General features: G+C 37.6%; 1 protein-coding gene across 3 annotated transcripts; it reads right to left on the bottom strand.

The window, feature by feature from the left end:
- Positions 1–689: 689 nt before the first annotated feature.
- On the bottom strand, positions 690–15,962 carry LOC101897761 (collagen alpha-1(IV) chain). 3 transcript variants are annotated; one of them, XM_059125535.1, is made up of 9 exons: positions 15,944–15,962; positions 15,017–15,151; positions 10,784–10,832; positions 5,441–6,367; positions 4,873–5,369; positions 3,354–4,804; positions 2,325–3,293; positions 1,114–2,261; positions 690–1,034 (listed from the first exon to the last, which is right to left on the bottom strand). In XM_059125535.1, the coding sequence occupies exons 2-9, from the start codon at positions 15,034–15,036 to the stop codon at positions 774–776; spliced, it is 5,322 nt and encodes a 1,773-aa protein (XP_058981518.1). In that variant the 5' UTR covers positions 15,037–15,151; positions 15,944–15,962; the 3' UTR covers positions 690–773. The 3 variants fall into 3 exon arrangements, with proteins under 3 accessions (XP_058981518.1, XP_058981517.1, XP_005186422.2); XM_059125534.1 differs by having other exon boundaries at positions 15,834–15,953; XM_005186365.3 differs by lacking the exon at positions 15,944–15,962 and adding an exon at positions 15,351–15,666.
- Between the last annotated feature and the right edge of the window lie 5,197 nt (positions 15,963–21,159).

A 21,159-nucleotide genomic window follows, 5' to 3' on the forward strand; every position in this document is an offset into this window, starting at 1 on the left:
TCTTAGGTTGTCATTTGGTTTCTAGATCTTTGGAATTTTCACAAAAGAAAAATTTTGGATTTTTTTTTTTGGATTCACTTGGGTTGGGTTTTGTAGTTGTTATATTTTGGGTTTTTATTATTTTGTTACTTAAATTTAAAAAAAAAAACTAAATATTACATTTATTACAAAAAAAAAAACGACATATTTAAAAAATAAAGTTTTATAAATTCGTTTAAATGGCAGATTAGAATGTTGTATTTCTTCTTCTTCTTCTTTGCTTTGCTGTTGTTTTTTTTTTGCCAGAATTAGTTTCGATTTTTTGTTGATTTTCTCTTGGCATTCTAAGGTTTTACAAATCTAAGAGGATGTTGCTCAACTGGGGTTGGGGGGCAAGGAAGACAGGCAGTAGTTGGTAAAAAAATGTGTTTTGTATTTTCTTTTGTTTTTGGTATTCGTTTACTTATGTTAAGGCAATAAAAATTGTTGTTGTTGTAGTTATTGTTGTAATTAAGGAAACTGTTTCGAATGCTTAAGGTAATCATAAGAGTATAAAATAATAAAATTTAATTATATAAAAAATAAAACACAAACAAAAACAAACAAACAAAAAAGGAAACATGGCTTGATTCTGCAACAGGGAGTTGGGAGCGGGAATCCAGGGGAATGCTTGTGGGGGCTGGGGGGATACTATTTGAAATTCGTGGCTATTTTTCTTATTTTTCGTTTTCATCCTTTTGTTGTTGTTGTTGCTATTGTTTCTTGTTTTTGTTGTTGTTTATCGATCTAGGCTCTTATGACGAGTTCTTAATACACACTTGACACCTGGAGACTCTTTGCTGCAAGTTGCCCGCCTTGAGGGTAACCATGTCGGGTCTCTGGAACTGTTGGTACTCCTCGATGGTTACCAGCCAGAAACTGTTGATTGTGTCGTAGAAGAAGCAGTGGCCCTTGCCGCCGTTGCACTCAATGAACGGTACGGGACGGAAGTCTTCCAGACAGGAACCGGGCGAGGACATGTCCTGGCCACCACCACCACTGCCGACAGCAGTGTGCTGGAAATTACAAAAAAAAAAAGCAGAAGAAAATTAGCTGTTATCAATTTTCACCACTTCCCCACCCTCCCATACTTACCATCATAAAGCTGTAGCCGATCCACAAACCTTCCCAGCCGCCGGGACATGAGGGCACATCCAGTGTTTGACTGTGCACAGCAATAACATTGGCCGGCACTTCGCACACAACACAACGTGAAATGTATTGGCTAACTTCCTGGGCGGGAACAGGCATCATGGGCATGGTGGGATTGTTGGTGGTCAACCAGAAGGATTTGTCATTACGCGAGGCATAGTTGCAAATATTGCCGGCACCACAGGTCAGCATGGGCAGTGTGGAGAAACGTCTGACACAGGAACCGGGCGAGCCCAAGTCCTGATTGGCAGCATAGTCATTACCATCAACATACAGCAGGGAATAGCCAGTCCATAATTCTTGGTGGCCGGGTTCACAGCGTGGCACCTGGGCGGTTTGACTGTGACGCACCAACAGAATACCGGTAAGATAGTCAGGAGCATGGCTACATGGTGCACCGGGCTCACCCTTGGGACCCATGGGACCGGGAGCGCCATCGCGACCCACCAAACCTGCTGGACCAGTGTCACCCTTGGGACCAGGACGGCCCACGGCACCAGTCAAACCAACCAAACCCATATCACCCTTTTCACCACGTTCGCCCTGCAAACCAATCAGGCCACGAGGACCGGGAGGACCACGTTCACCCTTTTGACCATCACGTCCAGGATAACCAGGTTCACCCTTGGGGCCGGGTGGTGGAATCTTGCCAGGTTCACCCTTGTCACCCTTGAGACCAGGCAGACCATCACGACCATTTATACCAGGTGGACCTTGGAAGCCCTTCTCGCCAGGAGCACCCACGGGACCGGGCAAACCTTCCATACCATCAAGACCACGATCACCCTTTTCGCCAGTTAGACCGCGACTGCCAGGGAAGCCAGCCATGCCGGTTTCACCCTTGTCACCCTTTTCGCCTTGTACACCAGGTAGACCCATATCACCCTTAGGACCAGGATAACCCATATCACCCTTGATACCAGGAGCGCCAGGCATGCCGTTAGCACCATCTCTGCCGGGTGCACCAACCAGACCGCGATCACCCTTAGGACCCTGAGGACCAATGGGGCCGGGGGCACCGGTGGCACCAGGAGTACCTGGAAGACCAGCCAGACCCTTTTCACCCTTTTGTCCAGGCAAACCAGGGGCACCTGTAAAACAATAACAACAACATCAACCCAATTGAACCTCCGCCCTGTTACAACACCACCTACCTTCACGTCCATTTTTACCAGTACGGCCAGGCAAACCCTTCTCACCCTTGACGGTCAGCCCAGGAGCACCAACATCACCTGTCAAACCACGTTCACCCTTAGCGCCAGGCATACCATTCAAACCGTTGGGTCCAGGAGGTCCGGTCAAGCCACGATCACCCTTGGGACCAGTGAAACCAGGTGCACCCTGATTACCCTTCAGACCCATGGGACCGGGCAAGCCAATCAAACCGGGTTCACCCATTTCACCGGGCTCACCCTTAATCGTAATCGGAGCAGCATTCAGACCAGCTGGGCCGGGGAAACCACGATCACCTTTAGGACCGGCAGCACCATTGAAACCAGGTACACCACGTTCACCCTTGTCGCCCTTGGCGCCATTGAGGCCAGGGAAACCACGTTCGCCCTTGTCACCCTTGGGACCGGTATGACCGATTGGACCAGGAGCACCCATTTGACCGGGTTTGCCATCCATGCCGGGAAGACCAGGAGCACCGGGCAAACCAAAGTCACCCTTGATACCCTTGGCGCCAGTAAGACCGGGCATACCTTGATCACCCTTTTCACCGGGTCTGCCATCGACACCATTGAGACCATCACGACCACGATCACCTTTCATGCCAGGAGCGCCGGGACGTCCATGCATAGCAATACCAGGTACACCCTTTTCACCAGGCATACCAGGGGCACCAGTCATACCAGGCTCACCACGCAGACCAGAGGCACCAGGTTCACCCTTTTGACCCTTTTCGGCAGCATCACCAGGCTCACCGCGAGGACCATCCATACCAGGCAAACCACGATCACCCTTGGCACCATCAATACCAGGAACACCATCAGCACCGGGAGGACCCATGGGTCCCATGTCACCTTTCACGCCCATTACACCGGGTGGACCAGGAGGACCTCTGACACCGGGCAAACCATCCTTGCCAGTCAAGCCGCGTTCACCACGGTCACCCTTGGCACCTAGGGAAAATCAAGAGTCTTGACATCTTACCCTCAACTAATTGGGCTCTTCTAACTTACCAGGAATACCAGCAGGACCAGGTGGACCACGTTTGCCAGGGGGACCGGCAACACCAGTAAAACCTTTGGGACCATCAACACCGGGAGCACCTCTTTCACCCTTCATACCAGGCATACCGACCAAACCGGGATAACCGGGTTCACCCTTAGCGCCGTCACGACCTTGAACACCATCAACACCAGGTTTACCAGGGGGACCGGGAGGACCAGTTGGACCGCGAGGACCAGTATCACCCTTGGGACCATCAAAGCCAGGAGCACCGGGAGCACCAGGCTGACCACTGTCACCCTTTTCGCCAGGGTAGCCAGGAGCGCCATCCATACCGGGAGGACCCATGGGACCTTCCACGCCACGATCACCCTTGGGACCAGGCATACCGGGACGACCAATGCTACCAGGTGGACCGGGTCTAGCAATACCTTGTTCACCCTTTTGACCGGGGGGACCATTTCTGCCGGGGGGACCACGCAAACCATCTCTGCCGGGATTACCAGGAGCACCAATGGGACCTTGTGGACCGGGTTCACCACGTGGGCCAGTCATACCGCGAGGACCAGCAGGTCCAGGTGGACCTTGTGGACCTGTCTCACCCTTTTGGCCAGCATTGCCCTTGTCGCCCTGCGAACCAGTTGGACCCATGGCACCGGGGTTGCCAGGAGCACCGCGATCACCCTTGTTGCCCTTAGCGGGAACCTTCAAAAAATCAACATCGCAAGTACCTGGGTCACCTTTTATACCACTTGGACCAGTTGTACCTTTGTCACCCTTTTCGCCATCGCGACCAGCCAAACCAGGCTCGCCCTTAATGCTGCGACCAGGGACACCATCAAAGCCATCTCTGCCGGGATTGCCGGGAGCGCCATCACTACCTGGAGGACCAGGATAACCTCTTTCGCCCTTGTCACCAAATTCACCCTTTTGTCCGTTTAGACCAGCAGCGCCAGTTTCGCCACGCTCACCCTTGACACCAGGAGCACCTGGGTAGCCGCGATCACCCTTTTCGCCTTTTTCGGCAACGATTTGATTTAAATCGACCATAGCATCTTTACCGGGTAAACCATAGGGACCTGGAGCACCGGGGTTGCCATCTCTACCCTTCTCGCCAGGAGGACCAGGGGGGCCAGGAATACCATCAGAACCACGTTCGCCAGGATAACCACGTTCTCCGGGAGGACCTCTAAGACCATCACGGCCGGGGCTACCGTCTGTACCACGATCACCTTTGTCACCTTTTTGGCCGGGAGCACAGTCTGAGCATTTGCCGCCAGCATCACCCTTAGGACCCATATCACCTTTGGGACCGGGCAGACCGGGACGACCTTGATCACCACGAGGACCTGGAGCACCAACGGCACCAGGAGTACCGGGAAGACCTAATTTCGAGTCACCAGGAGCACCAGGGGCACCAGTCAAACCACGTTCACCCTTTGCACCCTTCAAGCCGGGAGATCTGCAAAGTAAGGGAAAAGAGAACAAACATGGATTCGGGCGTTGGTAGGGGGGATGTTTACAACTTACCCAGGAGTTCCATCATCACCTTTAGGACCGCGTTCACCGTAACCAGGGAGACCAGCTTCACCCTTTTGACCTTCAGGACCTGGGGGACCAGTGTGACCGATAGGACCCTGAGGACCCATGGGACCTGGACGACCTGCATTACCCTTTTGACCCTTTTCACCGGGAGGACCTTCAACACCATTGTTACCGGGCATACCGGGACCACCCTTGGCACCGGGGAAACCTTGTGGGCCGGGAGGACCATCAAAACCATCCAAACCTTTAGGACCTGGGGCACCGGGATAACCACGAGGACCTTTGGGACCGGGAGCGCCAGGAGAGCCACGACCGCCACCAGGTGGGCCAGGGGGACCGACCAAACCTCGTTCACCGGGTTTACCGGGACGACCAGGTTCACCCTTTTGACCAGGTTTACCGGGCAAGCCATTCAAACCAGTTTCACCGCGATCACCCTTTTGGCCAGGTGGACCAGGTGGACCGAAAGCACCTTGACGACCCTAGTTCGTGGGTAACAATTTCAAGATTAACAAATGGGAAAACAACGCACACCATTGCGGGAAATACTCACTCTATCACCGGGACCGCCAGGAAGACCCTTTTCACCCTTGGGACCTTCACGACCGGGAGCGCCCTGTTCACCAACAGCACCCTTTTCACCAGCTGGACCCATTTCACCCTTTTCACCACGTTGACCCTTTTCGCTAATAATTTCCACTTTGCCGCCACGTAATCCTGCAGATCTGGCTGGTTCGCCCTTCTCACCCTTCTCGCCCTTTCTGCCAGGCTGTGGTCGTGGGAAGCATGGAGCACCTTTTTCACCTTTCAAACCGCGATCGCCTCGCAAACCGGGGGCGCCAAGAGGACCAGTTTCACCACGTTCACCCTTGGGACCGATTGGACCTTCAGGACCGGGATTACCAGCACGGCCAGCAAAACCGGGTTCACCCTTTTCACCCTTAGCATAGTCACCATTTTCCTTGGCCGGTTCACCTTTCTCACCCTTGGCACCAGGCTGACCTGGATAACCACGAGGACCAGCCATACCGCTTAGACCGGCCAAGCCGGGCAAACCTTTTTCACCGTCACAACCGTCTTTACCGGGTATACCGGGAGCACCGGGATTGCCAGCAATACCTTGGATACCGGGCACGCCAGACATACCGGGAATACCGGGTGTACCGCGTTCACCCTTCAAGCCTCTGGGTCCAAGGGGACCGGGTTCACCCTTCTGACCCTTGTCGCCGGGTGGACCTTCGGTACCGGGATAGCCAGGCAAGCCCTTGGGACCGGGCACACCAATGGGTCCCTGCAGACCGCGATTACCCTTTTCGGCAAAACATTTGGGAATACAACCGGGCGTATTGCCGGTACAGTTGCTGGCACTGTCGATTATCGAGTAGCTGTTATCGATCGGCTGGCGGGGGGCTTCAACTTCGGGACGATAGTGTTTAGCAGTGTTGTAGATGGCACCGGTGTCGGTGGTTTTCCAGAATTGCTGAAAGCGTACGAGAATGGGGAGATGAAATTTTTTGTGAGAAAAATGGAAAATTGATGTGAGGGGGGGGGGGGGGGAGAGGGGTAAATGAAAGGCGTATGTGGGTGATAAATGTGTGGAAAGGGGTGTAACTGAGATATTTTATCCCTAGTATCGAGATAATGCAAGGTATAAACAACTCAGATAATGGGGATAAAAAACGCACTATATATTCTATTATCCGTATAAATAATATGGTTTATCCGTACTGTCTGGATAACATCGTTGATCCAAAAAACGTGGATAATGTATTTTTTGTATAGGGATAACGAAACAATCTTTCCCTGATATATGTACAGCGTATATTCTCAAAATCGGAAAATTAATACTTTGAGTCTGAAAAATATCCTACCATCCCCAAAACTGAGAAACAAATCTCAAGTATCGGGATAAAGTGGATTATCCATTTCCACTATCTGTACAACGTGAATAAACCATCTATACAAACCCTAGGTAGCTAGAACATGTGTATAGCTCTCCCCTAGTCTCTGGATAAAGTGGATAACCCACAATTAATGTCTGGATATAACATTTATTATTCATCTCTCGTACTTGGATAATGTGGATAACCCATCTCTATTTTTCATGTAACGTGGATAATGTTTCCAGACTATCTGGATAACGAGGATAGCACATAATTAGTGTCTGGATAAAGTGTATTATCCATCCCTCGTATTTGGATAACGTGGTTAATAATTCCAGACGATTTGGATAACGTGAATAATCTATTATTTGTGTCTGGATAACGTGGATAATCTATAATTAGTGTCTGAATAACGTGGATAATCCATAATTAGTGACAGGATAAAGTATTTTGTTTGGATAACGTGGATAATTATTCCAGACTATCTGGATAACGTGGATAAAATGTAAAAATGTGTGGATAAAATGTATTATCCATCCCTCGTATTTGGATAACGTGGATAATAATTCCAGACGATTTAGATAGCGTGGATAATATATTATTAGTGTCTGGATAATGTGGATAATCCATAATTAGTGACAGGATAAAGTATTTTGTTTGGATAACGTGGATAATTATTCCAGACTATCTGGAAAACGTGAATAAAATGTAAAAGTGTCTGGATAAAATGTATTATCCATCCCTCGTATTTAGATAACGTGGATAACCCCTTTCTATCTTCCATGCAACGTGGATAATGTGTCCAGACTATCTGGATAACGTGGATAACCAATAATTAGTGTCTGGATAAAGTTTATTATCAATTCCTCGTATTTGGATAACGTGGATAATAATTCCAGACTATCTGGATAATCTATAATTAGTGTCAGGATAAAGTGTATTATCCATTCCTTGTATTTGGATAACGTGGATAATAATTCCAGGCGATCTGTATAATCCATAAAAAGTGTCTGGATAGATTATATTAGTCATCCCTTGTATGTGGATAAAGTGGATAATGATTCCAGACTATCTGGATAAAGTGGATAATCCATAATTAGTGTCTGGATAAAGTGTATTATCAATCCCTCGTATTTGGATAACGTGGATAGTGAATTAATAATATCTGGATAACGTGGATAATGACTCAAGACTATCTGGATAACGTGGATAATGATTCCAGACTATCTGGATAAAGTGTATTATCAATCCCTCGTATTTGGATAACGTGGATAGTGAATTAATAATATCTGGATAACGTGGATAATGACTCAAGACTATCTGGATAACGTGGATAATGACTCAAGACTATCTGGATAATGTGGATAATCCATAATTAGTGTCGGAATAGACTTTATTAGTTATCCCTTGTATTTGGATAACGTGGATAATGAATTAATAATATCTGGATAACGTGGATAATTATGCCAGACTATCTGGATAATGTGGATAATCCATAATTAGTGTCTGGATAGACTATATTAGTCATCCCTTGTATTTAGATAACGTGGATAATGATTCCAGAATATCTGGATAAGTTGGATAATCCATAATTAGTGTCTGGATAAAGTGTATTATCAATCCCTCGTATTTGGATAACGTGGATAATGAATTAATAATATCTGGATAACGTGGATAATTACTCAAGACTATCTGGATAATCCATAATTAGTGTCGGAATAGACTTTATTAGTCATCCCTTGTATTTGGATAACGTGGATAATGATTCCTGACTAACTGGATAATGTGGATAATCCATAATTAATGTCTGGATAAAGTGTATTATCCATTCCTCGTATTTGAATAACGTGGATAATTATTTCAAACTATCTGGATAACGTGGATAATCCGAAATTAGTGTCTGGAGAAGTGTATTATCCATCCCTCGAATTTGGATAACGTGGATAATCCATTTCTATCTTCCTTGTGACGTGGATAATGTTTCAGACTATCTGGATAACGTGGATAATCCATAATTAGTGTCTGGATAAAGTGTATTATCCAGCCCTCGTATTTGGATAAAGTGGATAATGATTCCGGACAATCTGGATAACGTGGATAATCTATAAATAGTGTCTGGATAAAGCGTATTGACCATTCCTCGTATTTGGATAACGTGGATTATAATTTCAGACGATCTGAATAACATGGATAACCCATAATTAGTGTCTGGATATTGTATATTCTCCAGCTCTCGTATTTGGATAACATGGATAATGATTCCAGACTATCTGGATAATCCAAAATTTATGTCAGGATAAAGTCTATTCTCCAGCCCTCGTATTTGGATAACGGGGATAACCAATTTCTATCCTCCATGTAACGTGGATAATGAATCCTAACTATCTGGATAACGTGGATAATCCATAATTAGTGTCTGGATAAAGTGTATTATCCATCCCTCGTATTTCGATAAAGTGGATAATGATTCCTGACTATTTGGATAATGTGGATAACCCATTACTAGTGTCTGGATAAAGCGTATTGACCATTAATCGTATTTGGATAACGTGGATAATAATAATATCAGACGATCTGGATAACATGGATAACCCATAATTAGTGTCTGGATATTGTATATTCTCCAGCCCTCGTATTTGGATAACATGGATAATGATTCCAGACTATCTGGATAATCCAAAATTTATGTTAGGATAAAGTGTATTCTCCAGCCCTCATATTTGGATAACGGGAATAACCCATTTCTGTCCTCCATGTAACGTCGATAATGAATCCTAACTATCTGGATAATGTGGATAATCCATAATTAGTGTCTGGATAACGTGTATTATCCATTCCTCGTATCTGGATAATGTGAATAATAATTCCAGACTATCTGGATAATGTGGACAACCCATTATTAGTGTCTGAATAAAGTGTATTGACCATTCCTCGTATTTGGATAACGTGGATAATAATTTCAGACGATCTGGATAACATGGAAAATCCATAATTAGTGACTGGATAAAGTATATTCTCCAGCCCTCGTATTTGGATAACATGGAAAATGATTCCAGATTATCTTGATAATGTGGATAACCTAAAATTTATGTCAGGATAAAATGTATTCTCTAGCCCTCGTATTTGGATAAAGTGCATAATTATACCAGACTATATGGATAACGTGGATAACCCATAATTAGTGCCTGGATAAAGTGTATTATCCATCCCTCGTATTTCGATGAAGTGGATAATGATACCTGACTATTTGGATAACGTGGATAATCCATACCTCGTATTTGGATAACGCGGACAATCAACTTATGTCATATGTGTCTTCTGGGTATGTGGATAACATGGATAATCCACTCTAGTTCTTGGATAACATGGAACTAAATTCCTAGTGGCAGGATAATACATTTGCCGTTAATGGATAACATGGATAAGAAATCCTTTATGTGTGGATAAATTGGAAAATCAATCGCTAGTTTCTGTAAAAATTACAGAATCACAGCCCAGAATCGGGATAATGTAGATAATCCATTCCCAGTAACTGGGTAAAGCGGATAAACGGCTACCTAGTATCTACATGATGTGGATAACTGATCTCTATCCTCTGGATATGGTGGCTATACCAAACTTAGTATTTGGCTAACCCAACTTAAGTGCATGAAAGTTTTTCTCCTGTACTTGCTGCCTATTTCCGTTCCCACAGAGGAAATGTGTGAAAAAAACTGACATTTAGGTCATAACTGTAATCCCGCCATTCCATAAACCACCCCCTGGCTAAATGTTTCGGTCGGTAGGCGCGATAAAAAATGTTGTATTTACAAAAAATCATTTTTTTCAATTTCATTCACTTGTTATTGTTAAGTTTATATTTTTTAAGTTTTTTCTTTTTGTTTTGAATTTTCTGTTCCTTATCATTTATATGTCAGTTTCTTGCATCATTTCGAGTGAATGTGTGTGTAAAAGTGTTGTGTGTGTATGTGAATAATGTGCGATTGAGAAATGCATTTGTTTTGTGTACTTACAGCATTTATTCCTAAAAACGCTCCAGCAAATACAGCGGCAAACAGTAGCCTACAAAGAGAACAAAAGAAACGGAAAGAGAAATCATTATTTAAGAGTTTTAAGTATTTAAATTTCTCTTAAATTATTATGTCTTCTGAAATTCTCTTATATGTTTTTTTCAAGAGAGTGTGATTTTGATTTTACCGTTTTTGATTTATTGAATAAACAATTACATTTCTCTTATTTTTGGTGAAGAGAGATATTTAAATCTAAATAATATTTTTATCATTAAAAGTAAATTTTGAAAAATGAGAAATATTTCTAAATTCAATGCATTTTTTTGGAGAGGCTATTGCAGGATTAAGTGTGGTTTTTTTTGAACTAAGCATAGATCTCTAAATCATTTTTAAGGAGACTACTTGATTGGACTGGATTTTAGGTTTTTTTAAACAAGGTACTAAAATGTACTTAAACGTAATAAACCTTAGTTACAGCCTGTTTTTCTTATAATATAATGGGATATTTACATATGAACTTTTTTAACACACCATTTTTCCCTTGGCACATTTTGCAGGACCATATTCTTTTATTTTATTTTGCATTTTTTGAAAAATTTTGATTTTTTTTTTAAATTTGAAATTAAATAAAACAAGTAAAATAGTATTAGTCGGTTTTGCCAGCCTTGACTTATGATTATTCAAACTGTTGACTCTTTAAGGGAGAGATTCCGAAGCAGTTGGCCAATATTGACCAATTCGTATCCGACCTAAGACTGATATAAATATTAAAACGCGCCAGATTTGGACTACTTCCTATATTTTATATGAGATATGTGCAAAATGTGGAAATATGCGTGAGGTAACAGATATAGCGGAGTATTCCATTTTCATACTTCATCTAATACAGATAAAAATATTGGTATGTGCAACATATGAAGAAAATCGAACATTTATATTTTATATATATATTGAAAAAAATCGAAGACTTGTTTCGCATGTTATGATTGATATAAGTATTGAAAATTATGGCCCTTTGTGGGTGAGGTACCAGAAGGGGTTGGCAGATGTATATCATCCTCATAACATATCTTGTGTTAGCAAAAATGTTTGTGTGTGTGGGAAATTTGAAGAGAGTTGAATGCTTATTGCGCTTTCTCTGGGCGTTTTGTTTTTCAAATCTTGAACCCAAATAGAGGAAGGTACCAGAAGAAATGGTCCGATCTCTATCATCTTTATAACAGACCTTGTGTTGCTGGAAATATTGAGATGTACCATGTATGAATGGAATTGGATGTTAATTTTGCGTTTTATGAGCTTCATGGATATTCAAAATCTTGAATATTAAAATAAAGAAATATTAAAATGTGGAAAATTTGAAATTTTGATTGAAGAGAATCGGATGTTTTTCGCATTTTATGAGCGTTTTGTTTTTCAAAAAAAATTTTTTTTCAAAATTTTCTTTCACTCTATGTGGGGGAGGTACTTGATGGAGTGAATCGATATTGCCCTTCTCCGAATTGGATCTTAGTTTGATAATAACATTACGATGTACCAAATTTGGATGAAATCGATATACTTCCTTCGAGAGTTATCGTGTGCGCCAGACAGACAGACGGACGGACACCCCTAAATCCACTCAAAATATCCTGAAACGGCTTTCATCCAAAGAGACCTAGGTCTAAAACCGTTATTTCGATGAGGCACGTTTTGGTCGTATAAAATGTTATATACCCTCTGTAGCCATATGGCTATGGTATAATTATAATTCCGAATAAAAAATGAATAATAATTACTTAGATATATTAAACTTTAAATTTAAATAAAAAAAAAATTGAATAAAAATTTCAAAATCTAAATTATCTCTTGCATGTAAGATATACAAAAAAATATAGAAAAGTAGACAACACTTCGTAAGGGGCCGGACCCCTCACATCCCTGACACTATATGTTGGAATGTTTTAAAATTTAATGTTTTTATAAAGAATTATTTTTAAGATTATAATATTATTTTTAAAAATAATAATTATTAAATTTTTATTTTAACTTTGTTTTTTAATTTTAGAAAATTAAATTTAATTGTATGTTTTGTTTTAATTTTTTTTCCATTAATTTATTAAAGGACAATATTTTGATATTTTTATGTTTTATTTTTATAAAATATTAGTTTATAGCTAATTTAAAATAAAAATAATAAGGCTAATTAAATTGGATATGAAATGTTAGTAGTACTTTTTTTTGGAAATATTAAAAATTTAATTCAATATGAATAAAATTGTTTATATTTTTTATATTTTATTCAATTTAAATAAATAAGTTTTTCTCAAGCTTAAAGAAAAGCTTATTTATTTATTTTTTTATTTTATATGTTATTTTCAATTTAATTTGCTTTAATTAAATTTATTCAATTGCATTTAATTTTATTTATATGTTTTTTTTCCAACGAAATTATAATTAAAAAAATAATTAAGCTCAAGCAAAAACTTATATATTTAATTTTTTTTTTAAATTTGTTTTCTATTTCATTTGATTTAATAAATTTAATTTAATTTCATTTAATTTAATTTCATTTAATTTAATTCATTTTTTTTTTTCAAAGTAATTATAATTATTTTTTTTTTGCATTTTTTGATTAATTTATTTTTTTTATTATTTATTTATATACCCTCCACCATTCTATGGAGGTTATATTAACTTTCATTCCGTTTGTAACTCCTCGAAATATTCATAATAGACCCTACAAAGTTTATATATTCTAGATCAGCGTAAAATTCTAAGACGATCTAGCGATGTCCGTCTGTCTGTTGTAATCACGATATCTTTCGAACGAATTGAGATAGGAGGCTAATATTTTGCAAACATGCATAGTTTACCAGTAGGCCGGTTAAGTTCGTAAATGGACCATGTCGGTCCACGTTTTCGTATAGCCCTCATATTACGGTTCCTCCCGATATTCGGTATGTTCATTTCCGGAATTATTTCGAATTTCGTATTTGAAGTTCGTAATGGGTATGACTATGACAACTATGACAACAATTTTTATATGCAGGTCCACTTGTTTGTATAGCCTTAGATGGTCGGAACTTTGACGATTTCAGCAACATTATTCACCGGAATCGCTTCAAATTTCGTATTGAAAGATCTTAATGGGTACTACAACTTATGGCACAAAATTCGTATGCAGGTGCCCATATAACGGTTTTCCTTCGAGTTGTAGTTTTCGATTTTTTTTTGAAAATTTTCAATTTCCTTCGAAATGGTGGAGGGTATTATAAGTTCGACCCGGCCGAACTTAGCTTTTTTTACTTGTTATTATTTTGTTTTTCGATTTATTTTCATTATTTATTTTTTTTAAATTAACTAGTTTTTTTTTTTAATTTTAATTTATTTTTGTTTTTTTCCTTATTTATTTATTTATTCTATTTTATATTTTATTATTTATATTTTATTTTATTCTTCATTATTTATTGTATTTAAGGAGAATATATTTATAAGTGTTTCAATTTAATATTGAAGTATTTTTGTAAAGAATAATTTTTAAGATTAATAACAGTTAAATTTTAAGAAAATATTTTTTTTGTGTAAATAAATTTTTATTAATTATTTATTTTATTTTCTATTTTTATTAATTTTTTAATTTTTAGTTTTATTTGTTGCATTATTTTTATATTTGTTATTTTATTCTACTTATTTATTTATTTTATTGTACTTTATTTATTGTATTTAAAGAAAATATATTAATTCATTAATTAATTATCAAATTTAATCTTGAAGTTTTTCTAAAGTATTTTTTTCGTGAAGATTATTTATGAAAATAATGAAAATAATATGTTTTATTTTTTGTTCTTTAAAAAAAAAAACAAAATTCAAAATTCTGTATTTTTTCAAGTAAAAAAATAAAAAAAATCAATTTTTTAAATTTTGATTTTTTCAACTTTGTTTTTTTTTTAAATTTTGATTTTTTTATTTAAAAAAAAATATTAAAAAAAATTATTAAAAAAATCAATTTTTTTAAATTTTGATTTTTTTTTAAATTTTGATTTTTTTTAAATGTTGTTTTTTTTTTAATTTCGGTTTTATTTTTAAATTTTGATTTTTTTTTTTAAATTTTGATTTTTTTTTAAATTTTGATTTTTTTTTTAATTTTTTAAAATTTTTTGGAAATAATTTCTTATTTAATATTTCTAATTATTTTTTTAATTTGGTGACCTATTTTCATATAATTATCAAATTATCATTATTTATTTCTTTACTTACCGCTTCCACAGGGGCTCCATTATACCCCAATTTTGAATGCGCGTATTTCCGTTTCCTTAACGATCCACCACGGAGTTAGAAATAAAAATTGATAATTGAATAAGACAAAACAAATTAGAATTTCGCGATAACCTCCTGGGGGAATAAAGCAGAGAAAGTAGAAGAAGATAAGACACGGTGACACTTCTTTTCAAAAAAAAAAAATCGAAATTTTTTTAAAAGAGAAAAACACAAAAACAATCAGCACGAAACAAAAACACAAGAGGTCCGTGCAACACTTTCTTTTATTTTGTAAAAAAATTATTTAAAAAATTGAACACTTTTTTGCAATTACTTTTCAAAACTCGAGGATATCCGTTTTGAGTTACTAAACTAAAATGTTCCGCAAGAAAGAACTAAAAATTCATTTGAAATTTTCTTTTTTCTTTGAGTCTTGTTTTTTTAAATGTTTTTTTTTTCTTTTTTCAAAATTCTAATCCAAGTTAAAGGTGAACCCCATCCATTTGCTCCCTTTTTTCTCTTCGTGATCGTTGGCCAAAAAAAAGAGGAGAACGGAGGAAAAAGTTTTTTTATTTTCGTTTTATGTTTTTCTTTTTTTTTCTTGTGGTCGAGCAAAAAGCGTGTCGATCCAGCTGTGGAGATCGACTGGAGCGTACTGACTACTACTGGAGAACTTGGAGAAACATTGCCAATGTTGTGGCGGCTGGTTGTGCTAAGGTTCGTTTCAGTTTCTATTTTTTTTCTCGTTGTTGTTGTGATTGTTGCTGTTTCTTGTGAACTTCGTGTTTTCGTTTCGATGTTTGCCTGCTTTCTTTACTAGTTTTTTTCTTATGTGTTTTTTTTTTTGTTATTTGTGGTGTGTTTGTCTCCTTCGGCGGTCGTGGGTCTTATGTGAACAACGTTCTAAACTGTGGACCTACTACTTACTTGCGAAGGCAGAACACGACTAATTATAGTATAAATTGCAGCCAACAGTAAAGCATCATCTCACAGTACTGTAGTCAAACATATATTGAGCACACACAAATACACGTACCACACACACACACACATGTTTGGTGTTATACGGCTATGGCCAATCACACATAGCAGTATAAACGATCTGGCTGGCTATGCTCTTAGAAGAGAGCGGCCAGAGTATGGCCAGTGTATGGGTGATGTTGTGAAAGAGAAGTCACATGTGTGAGCAATGGATTAACACGAATGAATTCACGAATGATCTTCCGAAGCCAAATTGTTTGTATGAGTGGCTGTATGTATACAAAGCACATATGCTCCTTTACACATATATGACATATATGTGTGAGGGGCTGTATGGTGATGATGAAATTATCACACACACACACATACATATTTCACACCATAAGATCGTTGACTATCACACATACTACACACAAACACTTAAACATTGAATAAAGTTTAATAAAATATAGTTTTTCCATAGAATATAAAATTTCCACATGTGTGTGTGTTTGATTATATTTCGTCGCATATTTGCTGTTATTGTTGTTGCTTTTTGCTTCAAAAGATAACTTTTTTGACTTTTACTTATTGTTGTTGCTGTTTTTGGTTGGCTTTTTGGGCTTTTGAAGCCTTGGTTTCTAGGGTTTCCTTTTTGCGCACACACGATCGTGTGTTCGAATTTTGTAATATCATCGCTACTCGTGTCGATCACACTTACGCACACACACACACGAACGTACTTACATTTCATGAAAAATAATATATATTTGTATGACTTTATACATATTTATTTACAAACATATATAATCACATAAGATGTAATATATATATTTGATACTATTTGTTTTTTTTTTAATTCATAAAAGTATTCGATTGCTCAACATACATTTTTGATACCCTACGGGGGCACGTGGACCATGTTTTGGTTCCTTGAGGAATATGTTCAGGCATAAACAATTTTCGGAGAGATGTGCATTTTTTACACAATTTTTGGAGAGACTATAGGAGGACTAAACCTAGATTTTTTAAATAATTTTGGGAGAGACTAAAGGAGGACTAAGCGGGGATTTTTCAAATAATTTTTGGAGAGACTATAAGAGGACTAAACTTAGATTTTTTAAACAATTTTTGAAGAGACTATAGGCGGACTTAACGTGGATTTTTTAAACAATTTTTTGGGAGAACTTTCTATGGATTTTTTAAACAATTTTTTGGGAGAACTATCCGTGGATTTTTAAAATAATTTTTGCAGAGGCTATAGGAGAACTAAGCGTAGATTTTTAAACAATTTTTTGGGAGAGACTATATGAAGACTAAGCGTGGATTCTTGGAGAGACTATAGGAGGACTGTGCGTGGATTTTTTAAATAATTTTTAGAGAGACTATAGGAGGACTAAGCGTGGATTTTTTAAATAATTTTTGGAGAGACTATAGGAGGACTATAGGAGGACTAAGCGTGGATTTTTTAAATAATTTTTGGAGAGACTATAGGAGGACTATAGGAGGACTAAGCGTGGATTTTTTAAATAATTTTTGGAGAGACTATAGGAGGACTATAGGAGGACTAAGCGTGGATTTTTTAAATAATTTTTGGAGAGACTATAGGAGGACTATAGGAGGACTAAGCGTGGATTTTTTAAATAATTTTTGGAGAGACTATAGGAGGACTAAGCGTGGATTTTTTAAATAATTTTTGGAGAGACTATAGGAGGACTATAGGAGGACTAAGCGTGGATTTTTAAAATAATTTTTGGAGAGACTATAGGAGGACTAAGCGTGGATTTTTTAAATAATTTTTGGAGAGACTATAGGAGGACTATAGGAGGACTAAGCGTGGGTTTTTTTAAAATAATTTTTAGAGAGACTATAGGAGGACTAAGCGTGGGTTTTTTAAAATAATTTTTAGAGAGACTGTAGGAGGACTAAGAATAGATTTTTTTAAAATAATTTTTAGAGAGACTATAGGAGGACTAATCGTGGATTTTTTAAAATAATTTTTAGAGAGACTATAGGAGGACTAATCGTGGATTTTTTAAAATAATTTTTAGAGAGACTATAGGAGGACTAATCGTGGATTTTTTAAAATAATTTTTAGAGAGACTATAGGAGTACTAAACCTAGATTTTTTTAAACAATATTTGGAGATATTATAGGAAGACTAAGCGTGGATTTTTTAAATAATTTTTAGAGAGACTAGAGGAGGACTAAGCGTGGATTTTTTAAAATCATGTTTGGTGAGACTGTAAGAGGATTAAGCGTGGATTTTTAAACAATTTTTGCAGAGACTATAGGAGGACTAAGCGTGTATTTTTTAAACAATTTTTGCAGAGACTATAGGAGAACTAAGCGTGGATTTTTTAAATAATTTTTAGAGAGAGGATTACTGAGCGTGGATTTTTTAAATAATTTTTAGAGAGAGGATTACTGAGCGTGGATTTTCTAAATAATTTTTAGAGAGAGGATTACTGAGCGTGGATTTTTTAAATAATTTTTAGAGAGAGGATTACTGAGCGTGGATTTTTTAAATAATTCTTAGAGAGACTATAGGAGGACTGAGCGTGAATTTTTAAATAATTTTTGAAGAGACAATAGGCGGATTTTTTAAACATTTTTTTGGAGAGAATTTAGGAGGACTACGCGTGGATTTTTTAATCAATATTTGGAGAGACTATAGGAGAACTAAGCGTAGATTTTTTAAACATTTTTTTAGAGAGACTTTAGGAGAACTAAGCGTGGATTTTTTAATCAATATTTGGAGAGACTATAGGAGAACTAAGCGTAGATTTTTTAAAGCAATTTTTGGGGAGACTAAAGAAGAATTTTTTAAACAATTTTTGGTGAGACTAGAGGAGAACTAAGCGTAGATTTTTTAAAGCAATTTTTGGGGAGACTATAGGAGGATTTTTTAAACAATTTTTGGAGAGACTATAGGAGAACTAAGCGTTGATTTTTTAAAGCAATTTTTGGGGAGACTATAGGAGGATTTTTTAAACAATTTTTGGAGAGACTATAGGAGGACTAAGCGTGGTTTTTTTAAATAATTTTTGGGGAGACTATAGGAGGATTTTTTAAACAATTTTTGGAGAGACTATAGGAGGACTAAGCGTGGTTTTTTTAAATAATTTTTGGAGAGACAATATGAGGACTAAGAGTGGATTTTTAACGTTTTTTGGAGATACGAGGACTAAGCGTGGATTTTTTTTTAATAATTTTTGGATTTGATTTTTGAAGAGACTGTTGGGGGACTTAGCGTGGATTTTTCAAAGCATGTATGGTGATACTATAGGAGGTCTTTTAACAATTTTTCGGTAGACTATGGGAGGACAAATTGAGGATTTTTTAAACAATTTTTGGAGACACTTTAATATGGTTTTAAAAATTTTTGGAGAGACTATAGGAGGTCTAAGAGTGGATTTTTTAAACAATTTTTGGAGAGACTATAGGGCCACTAAGCGTGGATTTTTTTTAACGATTTTTGGAGAGACTATGGCAGGAAAAATTAAGGATTTTTTAAACAATTTTTGGAGACACTTTTTGAGTTTTTTTTTTTAAATTTTTGGAGAGACTATGACAGGACAGATTAAGGATTTTTTAAAAAATTTTTGTAGACACTTTTTGAGTTTTTTTTTAATTTTTGGAGAGACTGTTGGGGGACTAAGCTCATATTTTTTTTTTAAATAATTTTTCGAGAGACTATAGGAGAATTAAGCGTGGAACAATTTTGGGGTGCCACTATAGGAGGACTAAGCGTTGATTTTTTTAACATTTTTCGACAGTATATAGGAGGACAAAGCGTGGATTTTTTAAATAATTTTTGGAGAGACTATCGGAGACCTAAACTTGGATTTTGTAAATAATTTTTGGAGAGACTAGAGGAGGACTAACAGTGAACTTTTTAATAATTTTTTGAGAGACTAGAGGAGAACTAAGAGTGAATTTCTTAATAATTTTCGGAGTGATTATAGGAGGACTAAGCGTAGATTTTTAAGCAAGGAGACTATAAAAGGACTAAGCTTGCATTTAAAAAAAATTGGGGAGATTTTTTAAACAATTTTTAGAGGGACTATGGGAGAACTATGCGTAGATTTTTTAAATAATATTTAGAGGGACTATGGGAGGACTATGTGCAGATTTTTTAAATAATTTTTAGAGGGACTATGGGAGGACTATGCGTAGATGTTTTAAACAATTTTTGAAAAACTATAGGAGGGCTAAACGTGGATTTTTTAAATAATTTTTGGAGAGATTTTTTAACAATTTTTTGAGGGACTATAGGAGGACTAAACGTAGTGGGGAGACTATAGGAGGACTAAGCGTGGATTTTTTACTTAATTTTCGGGGAGACTATAGGACTAATCGTGCTACAGAGTGTAAATATTATTTGATACGACCAATATCTTATCGAAATAACAATTTTGTAGCTTAGATCTCTTTGAACCAAAACCGTTTCAGGACATTTGGGGCCGGATCTAATTATCTTCAAAACTATATCAATCCACTCCTTCTAGTACCTACCCCAGGACGGGTAAGATTTTTCAATACTCTCATAACTTACGAAAAAGCTCACCGATTATTTTCAAAGTTTGTATATCTCTCTCTTAATATATCTCTTCTTTTCATACAAGACTTAAAGGAAGTATTCTCTTTCGTAAGGTATCCAAAAGAAGACCTCTTTTGGTAAAAGACCTGAAGAAGTCGTTCTTTTTAATGCAGGTCTAATTTTTCATAAAAGACTTGAAAAGAGACCTCTTTTGGTGGAAGACCTAAAGAAATCCCTCTGTTACGTTGAAGCTCTGAGTAAGTTATTTGAAGAAGGCCTAATTTTCAGAGAAGACACGGGAAGGACTTCTTTTTCTTAAAAGAAATGGAGAAAAATTTGGGTTTCAATACGTGAAGAAATAAGTGGTCTGAAGTTCTTCATTTTGTTAAAGATCTTAATGCCATAAATATCTATTTTATAGAAGAACTGAAGAAGGTTTCATTTTCCATAAAAGTCCTGAAAAAGAAATTTCTCTTTTCGTAAAAAAACTAAGGAATGTATTTTTTGTAGAAATCGTGGAAAAGGTCATTTTTGTGATTTAAACTAGATCTTCAGGTTTTCTATGGAAAGAAGAGTGTGAGATATTCTAGGACAAGAAGACTTTAAGGTCTTTTATGAAAAAACCCAAGAGTCTCAGATG

Source organism: Musca domestica, unplaced genomic scaffold (genome assembly GCF_030504385.1).
Source record: "Musca domestica strain aabys unplaced genomic scaffold, Musca_domestica.polishedcontigs.V.1.1 34, whole genome shotgun sequence".
Taxonomy (NCBI): Eukaryota; Metazoa; Arthropoda; class Insecta; order Diptera; family Muscidae; genus Musca; species Musca domestica.

Bases quoted from the DNA above. Each gene is read 5' to 3' on its own strand.
- LOC101897761 (XM_059125535.1), bottom strand. From the start codon at position 15,036: ATGGAGCCCCTGTGGAAGCG. The intron at 3,294-3,353 runs GTAAGTTAGAAG...GATTTTCCCTAG, and splicing joins TGGTCCTGCTGGTATTCCTG to GTGCCAAGGGTGACCGTGGT. The intron at 2,262-2,324 runs GTAGGTGGTGTT...ATTGTTTTACAG, and splicing joins TGGTAAAAATGGACGTGAAG to GTGCCCCTGGTTTGCCTGGA.